The 23810-nt window shown below is 35.7% G+C and overlaps 1 protein-coding gene across 3 annotated transcripts in view; it reads right to left on the reverse strand.

The window, feature by feature from the left end:
* The window catches only part of NELL2 (neural EGFL like 2), a 381289-nt gene that overhangs the window by 165513 nt on the left and 191966 nt on the right, over window positions 1-23810 (reverse strand). For all 3 annotated transcript variants that reach the window (XM_038577411.1, XM_038577410.1, XM_038577409.1), the window contains 3 exons: window positions 18621-18712; window positions 14664-14766; window positions 5671-5799 (listed from right to left, as the gene is read on the reverse strand). In XM_038577411.1, the coding sequence (XP_038433339.1) occupies window positions 5671-5799; window positions 14664-14766; window positions 18621-18712 (324 nt within the window). The remainder of the gene's footprint in view (window positions 1-5670; window positions 5800-14663; window positions 14767-18620; window positions 18713-23810) is intronic.

A 23810-nucleotide genomic window follows, 5' to 3' on the forward strand; every position in this document is an offset into this window, starting at 1 on the left:
ATTATATGAGGACAACTGCCGTATTGGAGCATGGTCCCACCCTCTCCCAGTAAGATGTCATCTTGACTAATTACACTGAAAACCCTTCCATTGCCAAATAAGTCCACTTTCTGAGGCACTGTGGATTAGAACTTCAGCATATGAATTTTGAGAGACACAGTTTAATCCATAACACAGACGGACTATCCTGAGGAAAGGAAGTGATTAAGGGAGCCAAAGGTGACCTGCTAAGGATAAATGGATAACTATGTAGGGCCAGGCAACAGAGAACCTTGGAACTTTAGCAAAGGAGCTTGATGTGTTGAGCAACAGGAAGGCACTGTGGGCTCACAAACAGAAGAAATGGTGTTTTGTAAACATTAATCTGGAGAACAGGTCCTGGTAGGTAGGAGGGGATGAGACACTCAAGACAGAATAACTAAGTGGAAGTTGACTTGAAGTAAAAACTGTCTGGCAGCAGCAGTCAGAATGAAAGGGAGTAAATGAATCCAAGAGAAGGTGGTCTATCAATAAAAGATTATTCTTTTCGGGAGTTATACCAAAACAATTTCCTATATTTTCGTTAATTTGAAAAAAATGTCTTACAAACTGATTTCAGAGTTCATTAATATCAATTACTAATGTCAGTAATTATATGTGATATGCAACTATATGAATGACTCACTAAGCAGAATTATTTTCCTGTCCTTGGTGTGATGCCAAAGGCTTGGTCAGCTAAAACGCCAACTATTTTAAGGGGTTTGGGACTCAGGAAAAAGCTTCTTCAACATAATGCACTATTGGGTTGACACGGTGTGATCCCTGGCAACAATTATGTACCAAAGAGAAAAAGTTACCAAACGAATAACGTCTGAAGACACTCTCTGAAATGGAATGGTCAGGGTGGTCCTTACATAATAATGAATAATGAAATGTCAAGAAGGAAGATATAGTCAAAACATCAAAAGCTCCTACAATTTTCATTTTAGAATGAAGGCATATAACAAACATTCTGAACAACATCATGGCCAACCTAATTTTTGGCAACTTTTTATAGACTATATGTACTGACAAGAGACCAAATGAAGGATAAGTACTAAAATGTCACTAAGAATCTATAGGGAATGAGGGACATTGAATGGATGGAGATGAATATAGAATTTTTAAAATAAATACGATAAACATACAGTTCACAAGAAATGCAAAATAGGTCAATATACTCCCAAATACTTCAGATCCTTTATATCTAAAAGGTGGGCAAGACAACTGATCATAAAATCCTAATTTTTTAAAAAGATTTTATTTATTTTTTCATGAGAAACACAGACAAAGAGAGAAGCAGAGACATAGGCAGAGGGATAAGCAGGCTCCCTGCGAGGAGCCCAGTGTGGGACTCAATCCAGGACCTTGGACCCCAGGATCACACCCTAAGCCGAAGGCAGACTCTCAACTGCTGAGCCACCCAGGTGTCCCATAAAATCCCAATGTTAAACCACATTTATAAGTACATAAGGAATCACAAAACTCATTCATGAACCAGAAGTATCATCTCTATGGCTAAAATACAGGGGAAGGGGAGAGAGAGAACTTATAAGGATAAAAGAAGGTGGGGAAGACAAATCCTTCGTCAGCCCCACTTCTTCAGCTGCTTACTGCTCTCTTCCTCCTTCCCTGCATAGGCATACATCTGGAGGGAGTTTGTCCCTTCATCAGATCCATTTTTTCCCATGATGCAACAATATTCAATATGCTCTCAACTGACTTTTGTCATCATCCGTGCACCCAAATTGCCATTGCTGATGTCCTCGGTCCTTTATGCCATCCATAAAGTTCCATGCAAAGGACATCTTTCAGCATTCATCTTTCCTGCTAAGAAGCACTCAACTTTCTTCTTGAAATTCTCTCTCTTGGTTTCTGTGACACATTCCTCCCACATTTCAGCCACAACTTTGCTGTCTCCATCACATCATGTCTTCTATAAAACGCTCAAACCCCAGAGCTTTCAAAACTCTCTAGGTAATTTCTCCCAGTCCTTCAACTACCATTTATATGCCAAAGAATCGCCAATTTTATGTACAAATTAAACTTCTCTGAACTCCACATCCAAGTATACTCAACGGGCTACTCAATTGTGATGTTCTATAGGTACCACAACCCAACGTGATGATTTCCCCAACTGACCTGTTTCCTACGTAAGCAGTGTGACATCTGCCGATTGCTCAGGCCAGAAACCTGAGTATCAACCTTGAAACATCTCTCTTCATCATCTCCTATCACCAATTAATCAGCGGGACTGGTTTTACCCCACAAATGCCCTTAAATGCATGCATATCCCCATCTCCATTTTTCGTGCAAGCTACTACTATCTCCCATCCGCTCGTTTCTCACAATCAGCCTTACCTCCACTCAGCCTGAAGCTGAAGTGATTTATTTCAAACACAAATGTGATCACGGAACTCCTCTGCTTAAAACCCCCATTGCCTACCCCCTTGTTCTTAGCATTTACTCTTACCTAGTCCTTACTGTGCCTTCTTCCATCCATCAGGCACCTCTCCCTTTGCCCTCTGCTTTCAGTTCTTACAAAGTGCTTCTCTCCCGCCCTGGAGGCCTGGAGGTATGCTGAGCCCTCCACTAGCAAATTCCCTTCTTTCCCATCCTTACCTTATGCCTAGCTGATGTTTACTTAATCTTCAGATTTCCATCCCCCCCCAAAAAAAAACTCACCTATTTTGTTCAAGCACTACCACCCATCCATCCAGATCAGCCCCTGTTAACCTATTTCTCTTTAGGGCATTTGCCGCATGTGCAATTAATGCTCTTTGGTGTAACAATCTGATTATTATCTTTCTTGTCTGAGACAAGATCAGTCGTGTATATCTTATTTACTGCTTTACCTCTCTTGTAGCCTCAAAGTAGCCATTCACTAAATGTTTTCCAAATGAACTCCAACATTTACAAGTGCTATTTTAACTCTGATCAAGTAGTGTCATAAAGATCAATAGTCTCAATTACAGTCATATCATTAAAACAACCCCACAGATTCAGTAAACAGAATTTGCATTACTTACAAATTACCACTTGCTTATTCCTGTATATGATCACAAGTCTAATTTCTTAGAGGACCAGAACTCTGTAAGACTGGCTGACAGACAACACGTACAATTGCACGATTGTTTTAAAATGTTGCTTCCAGGAAGTCAAACATCCTTAGGGTTAACAACAATAGTAACAGAATGAAAAGGAAAACCAAATTCAATCAGAATACTGGGGGGAAAAACCTCTTAAAATGAATAATGAAAGATATGATATTAGAAGTCCTCATCACGTAAAATTCAAGATCTCTATAATAAACCAACAAGTTTTTCCACCATTTTCTTAACTTTTGAAGATTTTATCTTTAAATGACAGATAAATAACATGAAGACATTTACAAACCATTTTTCAGTTTGATCCATTCAGAATGGGAAGGAGCTGCCAATCTGCACTACACATTTATAGGTGAAAACAGTAATACCAAACTATTTTCAATAAGTTGCATTGAAAAGTTTAATATAAATCTCTGGCTTCTTCTCTTGAATTCTTTCCTGTCTCAATATATAACAGCATCATCCATGCGTTGTTCAAACTCCAAAACTTGAGCCTCTCCCCCTTGATCCCTCCTCAATTCTCCTCCACAATAAATTATCTGCGAGTTGTTGGCTCTATTTTCAAAAAATGCCTAGAATATGTTCCCTCCTCTTCAGTGTCCTTATTATTTTCTTGATCCAGATCACCAACACTTTACCTAGACTATTGCAATAGCCATTTAACCGGTCTTCCTATGTATGCTTCTGTTCTCCCCACCATTAACCCCATAATCTACAATTTAGTTAATCTAAGGCACTGCACCCATAGCTATCCTTTTCAATACAAGTGTTATCACTCCCTATGTGAGATAAATCTAAAATCTTTATGAGCCGCTCTACATTACGTGGCCCCTACTTAATTTTTTAAATTGCATATTCACTGATTCATCTGCTGCATCACACTATCCTTTTTTTCAGTTTCTAGAACATCCAAGATAGTTCCTACTTAGTGTCTTTCCACTTGCTATTGCTTCAGTTTGGAATACTCTGTTCTAGATCTTTCTGTGGTGTTTCCTGATCAAGTCTCAAGTCAACTGTGAACTCTCCTGGCTCAAGCCCCATAGATGAGATTCTCTGACCATCTCATCTAAATTAATCCCCAACCGATCTCTATCACATCATCCCATTTCATTTTCTTATGATTTATTACTACCTGAAATTGCTTTCTCTGTCTCTATGGTTACCTACTTATTCTCTGAGCACAGAAACTTATTCACCATTCACTATCCAGTACCCAGAAAAGTACTTGGTACAACAAGAGACGCTCACTAAATATTTATTACGTAAGTGAACATACTTAACAACAACAAAAGCAGCAGCTCCAAATAAAAATAATGATCATAAAGTTTCAAAAGAGGCATCACATGAATTTATAGCATATGGTTTCATAGTACACACTTTGACAGTATCAGTGGAGCTTATTACATATTAGAGATCTCAAATACTATAATGAAAAATACATTACTAAGTAAGTTTAAATCCATTTGTTACATAAGACCTTTCAAAATGAGGAATTTTAAATAAATTTGCATTATAAATGGAGAAGGAAAGACATATCCTTCCTTCAGCAAAAATATAATGGTCTCTTTAGGATTGAATCAGAAGCATTTAAAGAAATGCTTTGGGAAAAAAAGGTCAATTTTGAAAAATAAATACTTGACTTTTAAGGTACATAAAATCTATTGAAAATTAAGAGAAACAATAGAAATTGGTTTCCCAAGAGCCAATAAATCATCGTGTAGCTAAACAGAGGCTGACAAGTTTATACCTTGGAGGTTTTCTGTCTCCAAGGACCAATTGGCACATTCTTGATATTTGGAAAAGGTAAGTCTAGAACCCTCCAAATGTCAAACATCACTGTGTCAGTGTTCTTACTTGCAAGACCCACTAGCTAGTCACACAATTAATGAGAATCATCCAAATCTGTGCCTCTGGGAAATAATAAATTACTATATCTCATGGACTTCCAGGGTCTTCATGAACAGTATTTGTGAATGTCAAGGGCTTCCTCACAGTATCTGTACTGTTTCCATGAGAGAATGAACTACTTGGATATTAGTTAACATTCGAAAAAATAACTAGAAGTCATTTACTCCACTGGAGCTATTTGATAAATACCACTGAGAATGAATACAACCACTGAGATTATTTACAGCAGCAAACAAAAATAGCAGTGGGTACTTTATCTTTCTGTTAATTGATCGCCTTTGTTAGACAACATTGTCTGGAAAAACCTGACTACAATTCTAACTGCAAGCCACAGTAATCACGTCAATATGTGAACTATCTGAATATCTAATTATGAAAAAAAGAAGGCAATTTCACAGTGGAAGTATTATTTTAATTCAAGAAACCAGTCATATTAACTTATTAGTCTGACATATAGCAGATAGCTAAAAAACTTTAATTTGAAAGATAATTATTTTTAGCTGATTAATATGCTTCAAATTAAATTCACTGCTTTTAATGGGCCCATCAACTTGACAACCTGGGAAATTAATAAATTTTGCATGCAGTAATCCTAGGAAATTTATACAGCTGAGCTACACATCATTACAAGGATTACCTTCACAGTAGGCATTGTCCTCTCGAAGAGCCCTAAAACCATCTCGACAGCTACAAACGGCCCTGTCATTCAGATTTCTGCAGACAGAATTTTCCATGCAGTTATGCCTTTCAGAACAAAAATCATAACCTACAAGAAAAAGGAAACTTATTAAGGTAAGTGAAACTATGACAAAGCAAATAAATTTTGCTGACTAAATACTCTCTTTGATTTAGTAGCTATTTTCCCCCTAAATTAGTTTTTAAATTTATATCTTTATTCAATGTTGGAGAACCACAGGCTTGTGTGTACTAAAAGGTGTTTCTTGACATTTAACTCAGTTGTTTCCTACTTCAAGTTAATTCTATGTCTTCTTTGCTTCTGACTTTATGTTTTCTAGTCCCTGATATTTGAATTACACAGTCCTTCAAATATCTGAGACAAAAAAAGATTCTTGCAGTCCGAAATGAAGATTTACAATATAAAAGATAACCCAGTGAGAAAGTAATCTGAGAACCAGTGGTTGCACATTATCAAAAAGTATGGATAGTATATGCCAGGCCAGATGAAACATGGATATTGCATATTTAAGAAATGAAACAGACTGAAATCTTTTTAAAAAATTATAAATGTGCTAAAAAAAAAAAAAAAGGAAAATTAGATCACTTTAACCTAATTGTCTCTGGAGATCTGCATGGCAGAGGATGTCCACTGAAAAGAAGGAAAAAAATGTATGAATTACAAAGATCTCACAGATTCCAGAATCTTTATGAGAGGATGGAATAATGGAACATTTTATAAACAGTGGCACCAGTCATGTGTGATTCCTCAGGTTCTCTTCTGCCTGTGTGAATCCCTTGTTCAAAGATAATCTAAGATGCTGAAACGAAATGCTTAAACACTGGGATCCATATTGAATGGAAATTACATGATTATATATCATTCAAACAATTTTCAAAATGTCCAATGCATAAGTTTTCTATCTAGTTTTACACTGTCTAATGAATTACAATTTCAGTCCATGTATAAAAGAAAAGAGGATTAGAGAAATGTGTTTCATGTAGCTCAGAATAAACTCATCTGCCTATGGCCAAGGAAAGACTTTTACTTGAGCCAAATCATGAAGATGGAAGTTCTAAATTGGCCCATCTTACTTGTAAGCAAATTACCATAGAATGCTATGATTCAGTGGAAGGATGGCCTAAACTATATCATGGCTAGCGGGTGTTCTCTGGTACAGCACAATGGCTGGTGTCCATTTTGTTTTTGGCTTTTTTTATTTTTTATTTTAAGATTTTATTTATTTATTCAGGAGAGACACAGAGACAGAGAGAGAGGCAGAGACACAGGTAGAGGGAGAAGCAGGCTCCATGCAGGGAGCCTGATGCTGGACCTGATCCCGAGACTCTGGGATCATGCCCTGAGCCAAAGGCAGACGCTCAACCGTTGAGCCTCCCAGGTGTTCTAGTTGGTGTCCATTTTGATTGGCTGGTGCCCGTAATGAATATTTTGAATATCACCCCAGAGTTAAAGCATATCCCCCATGAAGTACAACTGCCTTATATAGTAAAAAGTTGTGTGCACAAATTAATAAGCCTTAAGAAGGGTGATGCTCTCAAAATACAGTGATGGCATGCAATAGGACACACAAAAAAGAAAATGAATTAGTGATTTAGAATAAAAGAAAATGAATTAGTGAATTAGAAATAAAATAAGACAAAACGGGGTGTATGAAGGATAGAACAATATATAGTCAGTAACAGCATTTAAATCACTTGACAATGAAATTTTCTTTAACAGGATTCTTCACAATCTACATTCTCATATGTAAGGATGAACATTTACAAGTAAAAAGTTCATTCTTAAGAAGAGGAAAGTTAAAAAAAATGTTTTCTCTTAGAGTTCTTTTCTTCCTTTCTTCCTTAAAGTAGCTAAATTGAGACCATATATCCTAAAATGTATTCCATTGTCTTTTTACAATGCCCAAGAAGAAATCATTTCAGGTAAAAAGTCATCTTCATGTTCTACCCCGATAGTTCAGCACTTCGCCAACCTATATGAAAAGTCTCCAAAAAAATTGTTTCCCATTTATTCTAGACTACAACAAAGTTACTATAAAAGCTGGCCCGTTCCTTAAGATACACACAGAATCAGAAGTTTGTGTTCTAACACAGCACTGAATCTCTGTATGCACCTGCAATGTTTCAAACAACTTTCAGAGAGCCATGACTAAGTCCGGGAACTGTTCTGAGGCATTTTTATTTTTCTTTCATAAGTTTGTATTTTTCAAAACTTTCCATTTTTCACTTTGGTGAATTTTCTCTTCTCTCTGTTTTCAGACTTTGCCCAATCTATGCAATCACTGTCTATGCCATTCCACCTCTATTACGGTCCCTTTCCAGTTCTGCCTAAATAATGCTCAGACCTCTCTCTTATCTCAGCATCGAATGTCATGGACACATTTACCATGCAGTATCTAATTGCTGCAAGAATTTTCCAACTATGAGATAATGATGTGATACTACTTTCACTGTTTTAGGTTCAGCTAGGGAGTGTTTTACTTTTTATCAGATGGGTTTTTAAAATTAACCCAGAGACTTGAAAGCTAAAAATTTTGTCAATCAAATTCTAATTTACTCTAAACAATGTCAGATAGCTATTTTGATTTATTTTCTCAACAAATAAGTTGATTGACTCTATTTGTTGTTTTACTGCTTAGATACAAAATGCCAGTGTCAAAAGACTAACTATTGACAAGTAGAAAATTCCAACTCAATTAAAGTGGGTTATTTCCAATCTATAAGTAGTAACTTCAAAAACTCAGAGTATGAGTTGGATAGCCTATTACCTTCGATCTTGCATTTCTAGTCATAGGTGTTTGGCTTTTGAAGTTGAAAGACTTGGATTTATATCCAATCTCTACTACTTACTGGCTGTGTAAATTACTAGTTGTGTAAATTAATTAACCTTTCTAAACCTTCAAGTTTTCTTGCCTGTAAAATTAAGATAATATCTACCTCCCAAAACATGAAGTTCAAATGAGATCATCCATGTAAAAACATAATAGTATAATACTTGTCAATAATTTAAGCAATTAGAGTATTACAAATAAGCCATAAACCAAATACGTGGAGGCACCTACACAGAAGAGAATTCAAGTATTTGTTATAGACAGGTGGATCTAATCTAATACAATCTAGCCTTTGTTTCCCACTTTGCACTTTAACTGCAAGAATACCAAGTTTTCTATTCCTCTAATAAGAATTTCAAATTTACATGAAGTTCTGTCTTTTGTTATGTATAGATCTTTCCATAAAATATTACTATGCATATCTCTACAACTAGGTGAAGTGAAAAGGGTGGATACAAAAGATGAATAAAAAAATATGCATAAAAGTTATACATAATAATCAGGAGAAAAAGAGGCACGTGGGTGGCTCAGTTGGTTAAGCAGCCAGCTCTGGATTTTGGCTCAGGTCATGATCTCAAGGTCATAAGATCAAACCCCATATGGGGCTCCATGCTCAGCGTGGGGTCTGCTTGTTCTCTTCCTCTGCTCCTCCCTCTGCTTGTACTGTCTTTCTCTCTCTTTTTCTCCCTCTCATAAATAAATAAAATCTTGAAAAAAAATAATCAGGATTAGAGAATAAATAATTTTGAGGTGAGTATTTGTTGGTTTTTGCCCATAAGTATCTATTCCTATTCTTTGTGTGGGAGATGAACCATTCATTCCTACTGTTAGTGCATCTACTTATAGGAAGATAGACTCTACTGCCCCACAGGATGATCAATGCATCCCATTGGCCTGGACACAGTAATTTCTTCAGGTCTGGGCATATGATCCAGTTCAGGCTAACAAAGATGACTGAAATTCAATTATGGGACTTTTATTTAACTCCTGAGGATAGTGAACTTTTTCTTTCACCACCTTTTCTTTTCACCTTTCACATCATTGAGTATCATAGTGATGTGAGTATCAGAATGGCAGAGGTCTAGCTAAAAACACACAGTCTGAAAATAAAGCTACTTCTGAGGAGGCAAACTGAGATCCAGCTAGGCAAAGGGACAGGATTTGATAGTTGTATAAAACAGCTTACAGGAGCCCTATGTTCCATTTTTTGCTTACATCAGTTGGGTTACGTGTTTTATTACCTACACCTAAAAGAATACTAACTTATTTAGGTATTATTTGCAGGATGATGGATAATCCTGATTTTTCCCAAATTATGGTTCATGTGCATGGATGTACATTTTTAAAAAGTACTAATTGCAATGGATTTGATATGTATTAAAAACAGATGAATCTCACAAATAATGCCATCATTTTGTGGGTATCATTATTTGGAATGAAATTAAATTTTTAAGAGATGAGTGACCAACAGTAGATATAAAAAATTAAATAATGTTATTAGTAATACTTAAATAACAAGAATCATGGAGGTATAATAGAATACTGTGGGAAACTATGGATTACCCAGAAGTTGAGAGAAAACAATCTATACCCACTGAACCTTCTACATACAGATGTCACTACTACTTGTAAGTGTAGGACTAGATGAAGTAAAAGGTAAATTAAAATGGGGTATCCTGTGAATAGGACTTCCTGGTATTATAAGCAGAGAAAGGAGTTGCCAAGGGGTAAGAAGGGATGGGCAAGTGCTACACATAATTTCTGTATCTTTCTAAGTCAGAATCCTTACTGTATTACTGAGTCTCTGTTATGTTGTAAGTTGTTACAAGCTTCCTTGAAGGGGCTCTCAGACATGAATAAAGTGAAAAGAACATTCCTGCTGCACAGCTCTGAGCTACTGTGACACAAGATAGCCAGCTGCAGAGGACCTAGAAGACAGTCTTGGTTGGATTGGATTTGGTGCCGAGAGATTCCGGGCCTTGTTTTAAGGGTGCACAGCTTCGTTTCTAGCACTGACTGAGCCTCAGGTGGAAAGGTCAACACTTTACTCTCATGCTCTGCCCTCAGGGAATATTTAATAACCGCTGTTGAACAACTTACTTTATCAGATGTGAACATAGCATCCCTAGCACTAGGCAGACAGGGCTTGGAAGCTGGAGGCCAATTATATTACAAATGCATTTGTCACAACTTATGTGTAGGTGTTAACTCAAAATTTCAGCCTTGAGAACTTGACTTTTTTTAGTTTAAACATCAGAGAATGCCAGGAAACTCATTTGTTTATTCTCTATACTTGAAATCAGAAATTAAAGCAGTCTTTATTATAAACGGTGCTAAAAGTTTCAAGAAGAGCCACTTTGTTCAATTTCAGTTCCAGCATTATCTAAACTAGTAGTTCTCAATTCTGGTTCTGTTAAGAATTCATTGAAAGTAGTTTGTTTGGTTGGTTTTTTAATGGTGGTACCATGGCTCCATCTTACAGCAATTACATCAGAATCTCGGAGGGGAGGTAGGTCACAGTATATTTCATCACTGTATTTGAGTGTGCTGTGTAACCACATTAATTCTTAAAATTATAAACAATTTAAATGACTTTTATAGCTAGCTTTTCCATTTCTTAACTTACTTCCTGCAACATATCAAGGCTCTTTTAAAAATAAATGGATGTGATCAAGGCTTCTTTTGATATCCAAAAGGCCCTCTTTTAGCTACTTACTCAAATCTTGTCCTAGCCAATCTTGCCTAATTTCTATGGTGTTCACCTCTCTAATCTCCAAGTAGCTCCTGAACACTTCCAGGGGATTACAGATGGCCACACATTTTCAACACTTCTATTATGGTGGGGTCTTTCCCTACCATCTCTCTTGAATCTGGGCTTGCTTATAACTCTTCTGACCAGAGAAATATGGGAAAAATGATGCTGTGTCAGTTCCACACCTAGTCTTTACGAGCCCTAAACCATCAGTTAAGAAGTCTCATTATCAACGTGATGGATAGAGTCACAGGGAGCAGATCTGAGATTCTGTGTAGAGGGAGAGACCTTCAGATATACTCAGTCTTCTTGTCATCCCTACTGAGATGCCAGCATATAGTGAGGCCATTGAACCTTCTAGCTCAGTTCAGCTGAGTGACCCCACTTACCACCACACGGAGCAGAAGAACCACCTGCCTAAATTCCTGACACACAGTATGACAACATATAATAAAATCGTTGTTTTAAACCACTGAGTTTTGGGACACTTTGTCATGCAACAATAGCTAACAACTCAAAGTGTAGTCCCACTGACCAGTAGCATCAGCATCACCACGGAGCTTATTAGACACGCAGGTTCTTTTGGCTGGATTCCAGATCTACTGAATTAGGATCTACATTTAATAAGATCCCTAGGTTATCTGTATGTACATTTAAACTTGAGAAGCACTGGTTTAGCCCACTTTCGGTTAAAGAAATTTGAGTTAAGCTGTTAGACTGAGGGCAGTTCCCAAATCAAATAAATGGAATGTGCTTTCTTGATTCATATCAAATTCTACATGTGCTCTGGACAAGGCACTAGCTCAGGGACTGTGAAGATGGAAACTAAGATGGCCTTCCATCTGTCTATCTGATTTAATCCTTTTTAGTAGTGTTCCTTAGTTCCTTTCCTTTAGAAAGCTCCTTAAAGAGCAGATAGAGTCTTAAACCACTTTGAAATTCCCAGAGTACTTTTCACAGGACTGGAATTGTTTTTTTAAGATTTTATTTATTTGACAGAGAGAGAGCATGCACATGCAAGCACAAGCAGAGGGAGTGGCCGGCAGAGGGAGAAGCAGGCTCTCCACTGAGCAGGGAGCCTGATGCTGGACTCTATCCCAGGACCCTAGGATCATGACCTAAGCAGAAGGCAGATGCTTGACTAACTGAGTCACTGAGGAACCCCAGCACAGAACTGGGATTTTAAAACTCTTAATTGAATAGACAGAAGAAATGGCTAAAAAAAAAAAAAAAAAAAAAAAAAAATGCAACAAAACTGCACCATCCTGTTAAAAATGGGGGGGGGGGGATCTTATGTCTACTTTTAACAGACTAGGCGTAAAGAAAATACTATGCTATATATTTTATAAAATTTCTTTTTCTTACTTTTTTTCCATTTAAGCTTTCCTTTGCAGCCTCATAAAAGCCATTATTCAAACAAGTGCTAGTAGCTCATATAGAGCAGTTTGTTATATAGTACCGACTATATCAGTTATGAGCATCTACTGCATCTCAGGTGTCATATGAGGTGTTAAAAATATAGAGATGAATATAAAGACCTAGCCTTGCTCCCATAGTGCAGAGTCTAACAAAGGAGATGATTCAGAAATAACTTCAATAGACAGACAGTCCTGATTTAGGATTTTTTTTACTTCAAATTTTTCAACTTTACAATGAACAAAAGCGACAAGCATTCAGTTAGAAAACTGTACTTTGGAATTTTGAATTTTGATCTTTTCCTGGACTAATGATATATAGTACAATCCTCTCTCATGAGGGTGGGCAGGGGCAGTGAACCAAGCTCCCAGTCAGCCACACGATCAGGAAGGTAAACAATTGATATACTTACAACCACTCTGTACCCATACAACCCATTCTGTTTTTCACTTTCATTACAGCATTCAATAAATTACATGAGAGATTAACAATTTATTATAAAATAGGTTTGGTGTTAGATGACTTTGCCCAACTGTAAGCTAATGTACGGAGATATTGCAGGTTCAGTTCCAGGCCACTGCAATATAGCAAAAATAGCAATAAAAAAGTCAAATAAATTTTTGGTTTTCCAGTGCATATGAAAGTTATGTTTGTACTATATTATAGCCTATTAATTATGCAAAAGAATTATATCTAAAAAATGTATATACCTTAATTTAAAAATGCCTTGCTAAAAAAAATAAAAATAAAAATAAAAATAAAAATAAAAAAATAAAAATGCCTTGCTAAAAAATGCTAGCCATCGTCTGAGCTTTCAGTAAATTGTAATCATTGATCACAGGTCACCATAGCAAATATAATAATAATGATAAAATTTGAAATATTGTGTGACAGAGACATGAAGAGAGCAAATGCTATTAGAAAAATGGAGCCAGTGAACTTGCTTGACACAGGATTGCCACAGACTTTCAATTTATAAAAACATAGTATCTACAAAGCACAATAAAATGAAGCAGAATAACATGAGGTATGCCTCCAAGTCTTCTGAGGACACTGATGGTAACTAGGCTAAACAATGTTAGATAGGTTAGATGTATTAAATGCGTCTTTGACGATGATATTTTCAACTTACGGGGTTACAGGGAAATAACCCCATCATAAACTGGGGAAGACATGTACAGAAAGGCCCATAGAGTCTTGTGATTAGTAGGGATCTTAAAGAGGCCCACATAATTAATCCTTTACTTTATGTTTCAATGTGTAATAAAATACTAAGTTTTAGAACCAATAGTGATGGGAAACTCACTGCCTCCTGAGACAGCCCACTGTATTTGTGAAGAGCTCAAATTTCACTGTTTTCTTATATTTAACTTAAAACTCTAAGTCCTTTCTACTTATTGGTCCTAGGCCTATCATCACAGAAGCAACAAAGAATGAACAATGTATGTTTGATGGCCTCACTCTGCAGGAGTACAGAAGCCTGAGTGAAGGTGAGTGGAATTGAGAAGAGAGGGATCAGAAGTAATCAAAATGAAAATTATGCAAACTCAATTATAAAACAAACAAAAGAGAAATGGAAGGCAAAACAGAAAAAAAAAAAAGGAAAAAGAAAGAGAGAAAGAAAAAAGAAAACCAATAAGATAACTCAGCACTGTTGTTTCAATTTCTTCAGCAATGTCATGCTGACTTAGAAGCAGTGCACAGAGAGGTTTAAAGACCCAGATCTTGAGATACAAAGCAAAAATGTATAGAAATATCTTGATTTTCAATAACTATAATAAATATCCTATGACCACCTACTATCTACCAATTTAGTTAAGCATTTAAGGAAATACTGTTAATCTTTGGAAATAACTTGGTTATCAAAATTTCTATTTCATGTTAAACTAGACTCCAACAATGACTCATAAATCTTACTTTATGAAAAAGTCTTACCTTTACAAACTTTGCAACAGCTATGAGACAAGGTAATCTGATGAGATTCTGGACAATCCAAAGCGGGACAGCCTGAACTTTCAACCAGCTTCATGGTTTGGTCCTATTAGACAACAGAAAATAAATGCTTCAAACTTCTGAATTAGTACTTACTAAGAAGCTCCTAGAACCAGCATCTGAGAAGGCTCTTCTTATACAAGAGTAAAATTTTCATCCTGAGAACTTTTCCATAGGTCATAGGCTCACTCACAAAATGACATTAAATCATAATTGGAAAGCCTTTAAAATGGACAAGCAGCTCTGAGAATAGGAGCCTAACACATTGCAGCTATATAAATAATTTGCCAAACAAAGGGAATCCTGAAAAATTCTTTTAGTTTTACAACACATTTGCATATCCAGATGACAATTGTGGCACAAATACAGCTTGAATTAGATCAGAGGCTAACTTTGGAAAAAGAAAAAAACAATAAATAAAAACTGAGCCTTTTAAAAATTCTCATTTCGAGATTTTCTAGACTATTATGAAGACAGTCTCACAGGTGATCCTGGTAAGTAATATTGGGACTCCTTCCCAAAACTATAAAGAAAATGAACACAGGATTTGGTTGGCTTCTATACTGTCAACCTTCTATCTCTTAAGAACAAGGGTCATTAACTACAGCAAGATAGAAGTAAAAAATTAACTGTTAGAATTTTTAAGCTTCCATTTTAATACTGCTCGAAAGCTTAAAATTTTAGGTATCATTTCTATTAGGTACTACTCTTATGGAAGTAGTCATTTTAACATTTCCATCTTCCTGGAATATCTATAGAAAAGAGATTATAATGATTTGAAAGTGATGCTATCAAGAAAGTGGCAGGATCATACAACCCTGTAATTCCACTTCTGGATTTTTTCCACAAAAACATTAATTCGAAAAGACATATGCACCCTGATGCCACAGCATTATTTGCAATAGCCAAGATATGGAAGCAAGAATCAATGGAACTAAGTTTCCACTGACAAATGAATAGATGAAAAAGATGTGAGATAGACAAACAGACAATGGAATATTACTAAGCCATAAAAAAGAAATGACATGTTGCCATTTGTGACAACACCGATGCACCTCGGGAGTACAATGCTAGGTGAAATGTCAGATAGAAAAAGACAAATATAAAATTTCACATACATGTGGAATCTAAAGAACAAAAGAAACAGAAACAGAAAAGACTTATAAATTTTCTGTATAGAAAACAAAGTGGTTCTTGCCAGAAGGCAGGGGGCCGGGGTATGGGCAAGATAGGTAAAGGAGAGTAAGAGGTAAAATTTCCAGTTATAAAATAAATATATCACAAGGGTAAAAAATACAGAATAGAGAATGCAGTCATTATAATAACATTGTATGGTGACAGATGACTACACTTATCCTGGTAAGCATTTCATAATGTACATATAATTGATACATCACTATGTTATACACCTGAAAATAGTATAATAGTGTATGTCAACTGCACTTAAAAAAATGAGTGGTAGGAGACATGTACATAATGGAGTCAAATGTTAGTCTTCCTTTCCTTTGACAATACTATCCATTCTGATAATCTTATTTTCAGAACCACAGTGTTTTCCAGTGTTATTATTAAAGTTACAGACCCCCAGGACATACTTTCAAGGCCACAAAACTGAAAATAAAGGAACAATGAAGGACTGGTGTTGAGAGCCCAGAAAATAAAAGCTTGAGAGAGCTGTCAATTATGTAAAGGTATAAATACAGAAGCTATGGGTCCTGAAGGGAAAATAAACAATGGAAGTTCTTAATTGCAAGAATTTAGTCAATTGAGTGTCCTACTCTTAATTTCAGCTCAGTCATGATCTCAGTGTGGTGGAATAGAGCCCTCACCGGGGCTCCATCCTCAGCATGGACTCTGCTTAAGATTCTCTCTCTCTTCCTCTTCTGCCCCTCTCCCCCCGGCCCCAGCTCACATGCCTGTGCTCTCTCTCTTTCTCAAATAAATAAATAAATCTTTAAAAAATTTAGTCAAGAACTACAAAAACGTATGATAATAATCGTTGCAACTATGCTGTACAATCAATAGCCACTAGCTACATGGAGCTCTTAAATACTATAAACATAAAATATACACAAAATTTTGAAGGATTAGTATGACAACAGAATATGTAATATTTCATTAATAATTTTACATTGATTACATGTTAAAATGATAATATTTTGGATATATGGAGCTAAATATAGAAAATTAGCTCAGGAAAATTACTGTTTGTGGCTTACATGTTTCTATTGGACAGCACAGCATTGGAAAGGAAATGATGCGTTTTATTTGAGTAAACAAAAGGTAACATTTGTTCATTAATTCAATATTTACTTTCAGAGTATAGGCTCTTTCAGAGTTGTCTATATACGGACTTCTTACTAACCCATTTTAAAATGAAATCATTTCACAGTTATCTTACAATCAAATAGGCAACTCTTCCAATAAATTTCTAAACCATAATTATCAGTATTATGGGACACACTGGTCAGATGAAAAGAATACACACACACATACACACACACACACATATACACACACATTAAGAAATTCCAAGAGCCCTCAGGATTTTTAAAGTTAGAGCTGATATTTAAAAGTTAGAGTTTACAACTAGAAACCAGATGACAAAAGTTTTCTACCTTCCCTGAAGTAACTTTGCTCTGATTCCTTTTTCTTAATTTGGAGTTACTAGATCTCACTCTAAGAATTTTAATCTTTACGTTTATAGTGGAACCTACTTCACTCAAAACAGTGTTGGTGTCAGGTGATGCCAGGGGACAAATCCATCTTGAAATGCAGGTTCAGGAATTCATGTTAATATTCCTATACTTTAGTTCCCTTGTCTTTAAGATGGTAACCTGCACTATAGGAAGGCTGACATAAAGCCAAAAGAAGATGCTAGAATACTTTACGATGGGCACAAAGAACTCAGACCTCTCATATTCTAGAAGTCAAATCTATCACATTCTTGCCTCTTCTACATTTCCTCCTTGCTTATCCCAAAGGACTTCCAACCTAAGATGCATGATGTGTATAGCTGGCTTCTTTTGATTTGTTGTGGCAAAATTCTCAGGATTTTCCTTTCCCTAACACTGAATAATCATATAAATGCTTACAGTTTTTTGGTGGTGCCAGCAGAACCTTCATTTTCTACATAATCTAGGCATACTACATCATCCCCCAAAACCACTTAAAGAGAAAGCATTTAAAGAAAAAAAAATTAAGGATCAAATGTAAAGATAACTCTAAAGCAGAAACTTTATGTGCAGAGTTTCCCTCAGATAGAAAATGGTTCGCAATATAACATTATGGTCAAGAAATATAAGGTTATAGTTTACAAAAGGTAAAAATGAAAAGTTTCATGAAACATATTCTTTTTCAATTAGTAGGTCAAGCAGCAGAGATAAAAGCACTCACATTTGTTTCAGAAGCATACTTGAGGAGAGCATGGCAGTAAATTTATAAAGAATTCCCCTTCAAATCATTTAAAATATTCTTACCAAAAGGATCAGTCCATCTCATCTCCATCCAATGGCTAATTTTTATTAGGAAATTTTTAAGGTTTTCCACTGAACTGAATGATATTTGTCACACAGGTCAAAAACCGTAAGTGACAACAGGCTGAGTCTAACTTTATCTACATTTTCTTCAAGGGAGCTAGTCTGAATTTGGAAAAATAAGACCACTTCATAAAACTTTAACTCGACAAAACAGTATTTTTGCTTATTGGGAAAATTATTTTACAGCCACGAATTTACATATTTGAAAAAATAATGGGAATTTCTATTCAAATTATAATTAATATTCTAAATTTTTTCTTTGCCTTAAACGTTTTCAAGGTATTACAAGTGTGAGATTTTAAAGAAATATTTACTGTTTACATAGTTAAGATGTTGAAAGACCCACAAAGAGTCTCCTTACCTTGCACTCATACAGAACACATACTCCAGAAGAGGAATAAACCGTACTTCTTTCTCCTTCAAAGTAGGTCCGTCCTTGAAATTGGCATATTGCTTTGGAATAAAAAATACATAGGTATTTATTTTTAACTTTTATTTAGGAAAAAGAGTTGAGAGGTGTTCAGATTATATTTCACATGGTCTTAAGTCTTTTCAAAGAGACTGAACAACCATAAACCTAATTCGATCTAACATAAGGCACATAGAGGATCCAGCTATTATGCCCAGTAAACTCAGAGAGCAAAATAAGGTACAAAAAGGATAAGGACAGTGACGAGTCAGAAGAAAACTCTAAAAAAAGGGTGCCAATGAGCAGACTTTCAAATTACTTGCCTCCTCAATGGTGTTGCATTTTAGGCATATTAAGCAGGTGCCTGAAGCAGCTTTGGATCAGGGCAACACGAATATGAAAAAAAGTGAATTTTTTTATATACCATTAAGAATTTTATTTTATTTATTTTATTTTTTTACCATTAAGAATTTTAAAAACAAAATTTAAAAGAACTTCAACACATACATGAACATTTTATGTTTTATGAGTTAGCACTATTTAATTTGTAAATACATACGGATTAGGGCACCTTGCTTAGGTAGGGTGTTGAAAAATCTTAATCTGGGCCTGCTCTGCATCACAAATTCAATAATTTTAAAAGAGAACTTCAGATTCGATAGAAAAACATTTTTAATTAGCGAAGATACATAGAAATTATCAAATAATTTTTGAGACTTTCACAATAATTCACATAAACATTTTGCTAACAGAAATTGCTAGTTTTGAAATGTCACACTCCCCATGCTAACTCATCACCTAACCACAGACAGCTACCCTCAGCTAATGAAACTTAACCTTCAGAATGCCACTCTGGCTTGGATGCCTTTTTAAGACCCTGAGCTAATTTTTGTTTCTGCAACTTTGTATTGTTTTGCTTTGTTTTTGAAAAGGCTCTCAATATTGTGGATGCTTTAGAGCTCCATAGCATCTAGAAAAAGACCAGTGGAAGTGATTATCTGATAAGCGAAGACTCAAGCAGTTTGTAGCCCTGTTCATTACTAAGTCCAATTTTTAATTGTAACCATACAGACTGTACAAAATGGATATGTACATTTTCTTTTAATTCCTTTGTGTGAATTTGAAGAAAGTTTTTCCTTCTTCAAAATTCACATATTCCCATAACCTTCAAAAGTAGTAAGTTATCTCAGTACTTTGTTTTCATAAATACTATTTTTGCATAGTTACTAAAAAAAGGTACCAAGTTGCCTATAATTGGTATCAAAGATAATAGATATGTTTTTATTAATGTTAAATATATACTGTTTTTTTATTTTTTTTAATTTTTATACAAATATTCATATTTAAAATGTAAACCCACTTATATCTTCACTGCACAATTAACAGATTAAAAACTGCAGGGTTAAATAATGTAAAGAAAGCATGCATGTTATTAAAATGCCTTCCTTCAACTGATCTCTTTACTCAGTTTTTATTAACAAATTTCACTACATAATATATATCACCGGTGAAATGACTTTAAATTTTTGGACCTTGCTAGGGAAGAATACAACTAAACTTGCATAAATTATATTACTTAAAAGCTGGGTAAAGCTTGTGCACTTTTTAATATTCAAAATGAAACTGCAAATGTGTCAGTTGCATACTACCTGTCATAAATTAAAACAGCATGTGTGTTTACTTAAAGAACCTGATTGATTATAAAATATATCTGTCCAATGGGGAATCTTTACATAAACCTCACTTATAAGATCTAGTAACTTCAAAATACCAAGTTCTGACATATTGTGTGTTCAGTGATACTTAATGAGTGCCACACTTAAAGGGTAATGAGAATAAATAAAACCTTCTTACTTCTATTAAGCACTTGCCATTCAAAGGTTTCTAAGCCTATTTTATTATATGACTTGATAAACTTTGGCTTATTCAAGTCCAAGGGTATGTTGGAAAAAACTGATATTTCAAGTCTTAGAACAGAAGGGAAAGGAAACTGTAAAAAAACACAAGGGTAAGTTCTCCTTATACAAAGTCTTATGATAATTTAATATTCAGGCAGAACAGATGGAGCTTCTGTTCTAAATTCTTAATTCAAAAGTCTCAAATAGGCAACTTGTAGGACAATAGGGCACCAAATGGAGCTTGGCAGAAGGAGAAGACACAAAAACGAATGAGATCACAATTGCTTCATTTCCTTTCAGGCAATGAGTGCAAACAGGATGAACCTGGCTGAGGGAGAACCCAACATGAGTGATTTTTGCCTTGTTTCTTTATTGATCAGTTGCTGCGGTTTCCATAATTCTGAGGTCTATACCCAGTATCTAGGAAGGCCACTAGGGTATGCCTTCCCTAGGCTGTTTAGTGGAAAACTGTTAAGAAACTTAGAAAATCTGGAATCATTCCTAAAAATACTACGAGGAATCCTGAAAATACCATTAGGAACTTAGGAGTAAGTTGAAAGAATAAAAGTCACATTAATTTATTAATACACTTAATAGCTATATACTCTGAGCTCCTATTATATGCCAGGTAGTCTGCTAGGTAACTACAATTCAGAGATGAATGAGACATGATGCATGCCCTCACTAGCAGCAGGGCAGACAGATTCATCCACAATTAACTACAGTAAAAGCCAAAATGAAGTCCTGTAATTGAGAAAGTCACAAGACATATGTAAACACAGGAGACTGAGGGATGAACTTCTGCAAGGAGACAAAAGGAAAGGAATGGGCAGGTAAGGGACTCTGGCAACGGTGGGAAGTCATCGTCACCGTAGGGCTGAAGAGCAGGGACAGGAAATGGTTTTACTGGTGCCCAGCATGAGTCTGAGTTATGGGGAAGCAGTGCCTAGAGGGAACCATAACCAGGAGAGACACAGCTACTGCCAGAAACGCAGCCTAGCACAGAGAAGGAACAGGGAAGAAACGTGGCCAACTCTCTCTCTTCCTGCCTTCTAATTTCCTGCCAGTGCCTCCCATTGGCAAAGCCTATCCAAAGCTGGTTGGCAAGGAGACCAGGGAGAGGCAGCAGGCCCCTGGGGCACAGAGTAGGGCAGGCAAGGAGAGGGAATGGAAGTGGGATAGAGGGGTGCTCAGGAATAACCAGTGTCCAGCACAGGTGGCTATCATATTAATTCACTTTAAGCCATGAAGAGTTTACAAGGATAGGTTGCTTAGAAAAGCATGAGAGAGTGGAGCAGAGAGCAAATAAATTTGAAAAGGAAAAACAGACACATTTTAAAAATGCAGATCCACTTGAAGGAAAAATGAGGTAACTGGTCAAAACAGGGTCCATACACAAGCAGAAGGCCAGATGAAGGAACTAAGCTCTGGAGAAAATCAATTTCCCTCCCAGATCAGAGGCGGGCAGCAGAAGAAGCCTGCGCCCAGACTTTAACCAAGGCCAGTCCCTGCAAGTATTAGGGACAAAGTCTCAGAAAATAATCCCTGTTTCTACCACAATACTGAAAAAAAAATCTCTAGGATTCCCTAACTGAAATGTAACTGCCTGCTTACTCTTCCCCAATATAGTATAGAGTAAAAGAAATCACTCCCTCCACAAAACAACAAAGGAATAATCATTTTGCTATATTGATTTCTTCTTTAATTCAATTGCATTCACATATTCATAGGTAGAGGCTTCATTCTTTCCTAGCTTTTTTTTTTTGGGGGGGGAGGGGTATGTTTGCACGCATGTGTGTATGTACAGAATTAAGTTTTTTGTGACATAACTCTGGATTCTTATGACCTGAATTATTTACCAGCTTAAAGAAGAATTGTATCAACAAGATTACATTTTCTTTTTTTTTTTAAGGTTATATTTTCAAGTATCTCTGCGAAGTGCCTACTAAGTATATTACATGGATATTTTTAAGAGAGTTTGGAGGAAGATGGATATTAATTCATTCACATAGGCTTCTTACATTGCAGACTAAGAAGCTAGGACCCTATGAGTACATCACAATTACTTTAAGTTACTCATATTAACCAATGTCAAATGCACATTGACTATGACTCTAGTATATGCTGCTGTTTGCATAATTCCAAGGGGATATGATTTACATCATGGTTTCTGTGAATTATGTCACCCAGAACTGTCCCATACACAGCCTATTCAGCCATAGGTGGGGACATTAATTAGAACTCGGGGTAATTCAATAGGATGATATAACAAATGGTATATATGTTTTACCAAGGCTATGGTAAATTACCTAATCACTAGCACCGTAATTACGAGAGAACTTGCAAAAACAATTAATGTGAGTTATTTTCACTTCATTTCGCCCCCCTCCTATTTTAACAATTAACAAGAAACAGGAAGACAAGAACTGGTATAGATGCAAATTTGAAAGTCATTAGTTACAAAAAAGTGAAAAAGTAGATAATAGCACAGATTGAGAAGTGAAAGAAGCCAATACAATTCTAAAGGTCCTAATTTACACATTAAAATCTCAATTACTGGTCATTAAGAGCGATAGAAAATGCAGATCCCTCTAATGAGATTTATCAACTCCTGCAAACCTTTGTAGAAAGAATCATCCAAATCTACCTAAAACTATTTGAGAATATAAGAAATGAAAAGATATATCATATTTCCCTTCTAAACATTTCCTTGCTCATTACATTTAACTTTTCCTTTTTATTACTGGATTGAAATATAGGCATCTACTTTAAACTTCCCATTGGAATTGACACCTTTAAAAATGATCCAAAACAAATTAAACGTTATAGATACCAAGAAGAAAACCAATATAATCCACATAGGTGAGAAAAGAGATTTACGATTTCTTTAAAGTTCTCTTTGAAAACGCCAGGTATCAGTGATCTTAAGATTGTTTAAGCTATCCATTAAGGGCAGAGTTGGAGATAGTAGTGGTTTTTAGGCAGCCTTCTTTGAAATCTTGATTTCCTCTGGGAGGGCTCTTAAACATCCCATGTACAATGGCAGTTATTACATTCTGGGCCAACATGATAGTAATTTGTTAGTAATCTACAAATCAAAGCTGTTGGATGAGAAAATATCTCATTAACTGTAATTATGTATATTTATATTTTTATTATAGCTATTTAAAAAGAATGTACAATAAATGTAGTCAAGAGCAGTCTAGGGTTCTGTGGAATCAAGCAAAAACAAAATCTGAAAGTG

This window comes from Canis lupus, chromosome 27, assembly GCF_011100685.1.
Source record: "Canis lupus familiaris isolate Mischka breed German Shepherd chromosome 27, alternate assembly UU_Cfam_GSD_1.0, whole genome shotgun sequence".
Taxonomy (NCBI): Eukaryota; Metazoa; Chordata; class Mammalia; order Carnivora; family Canidae; genus Canis; species Canis lupus.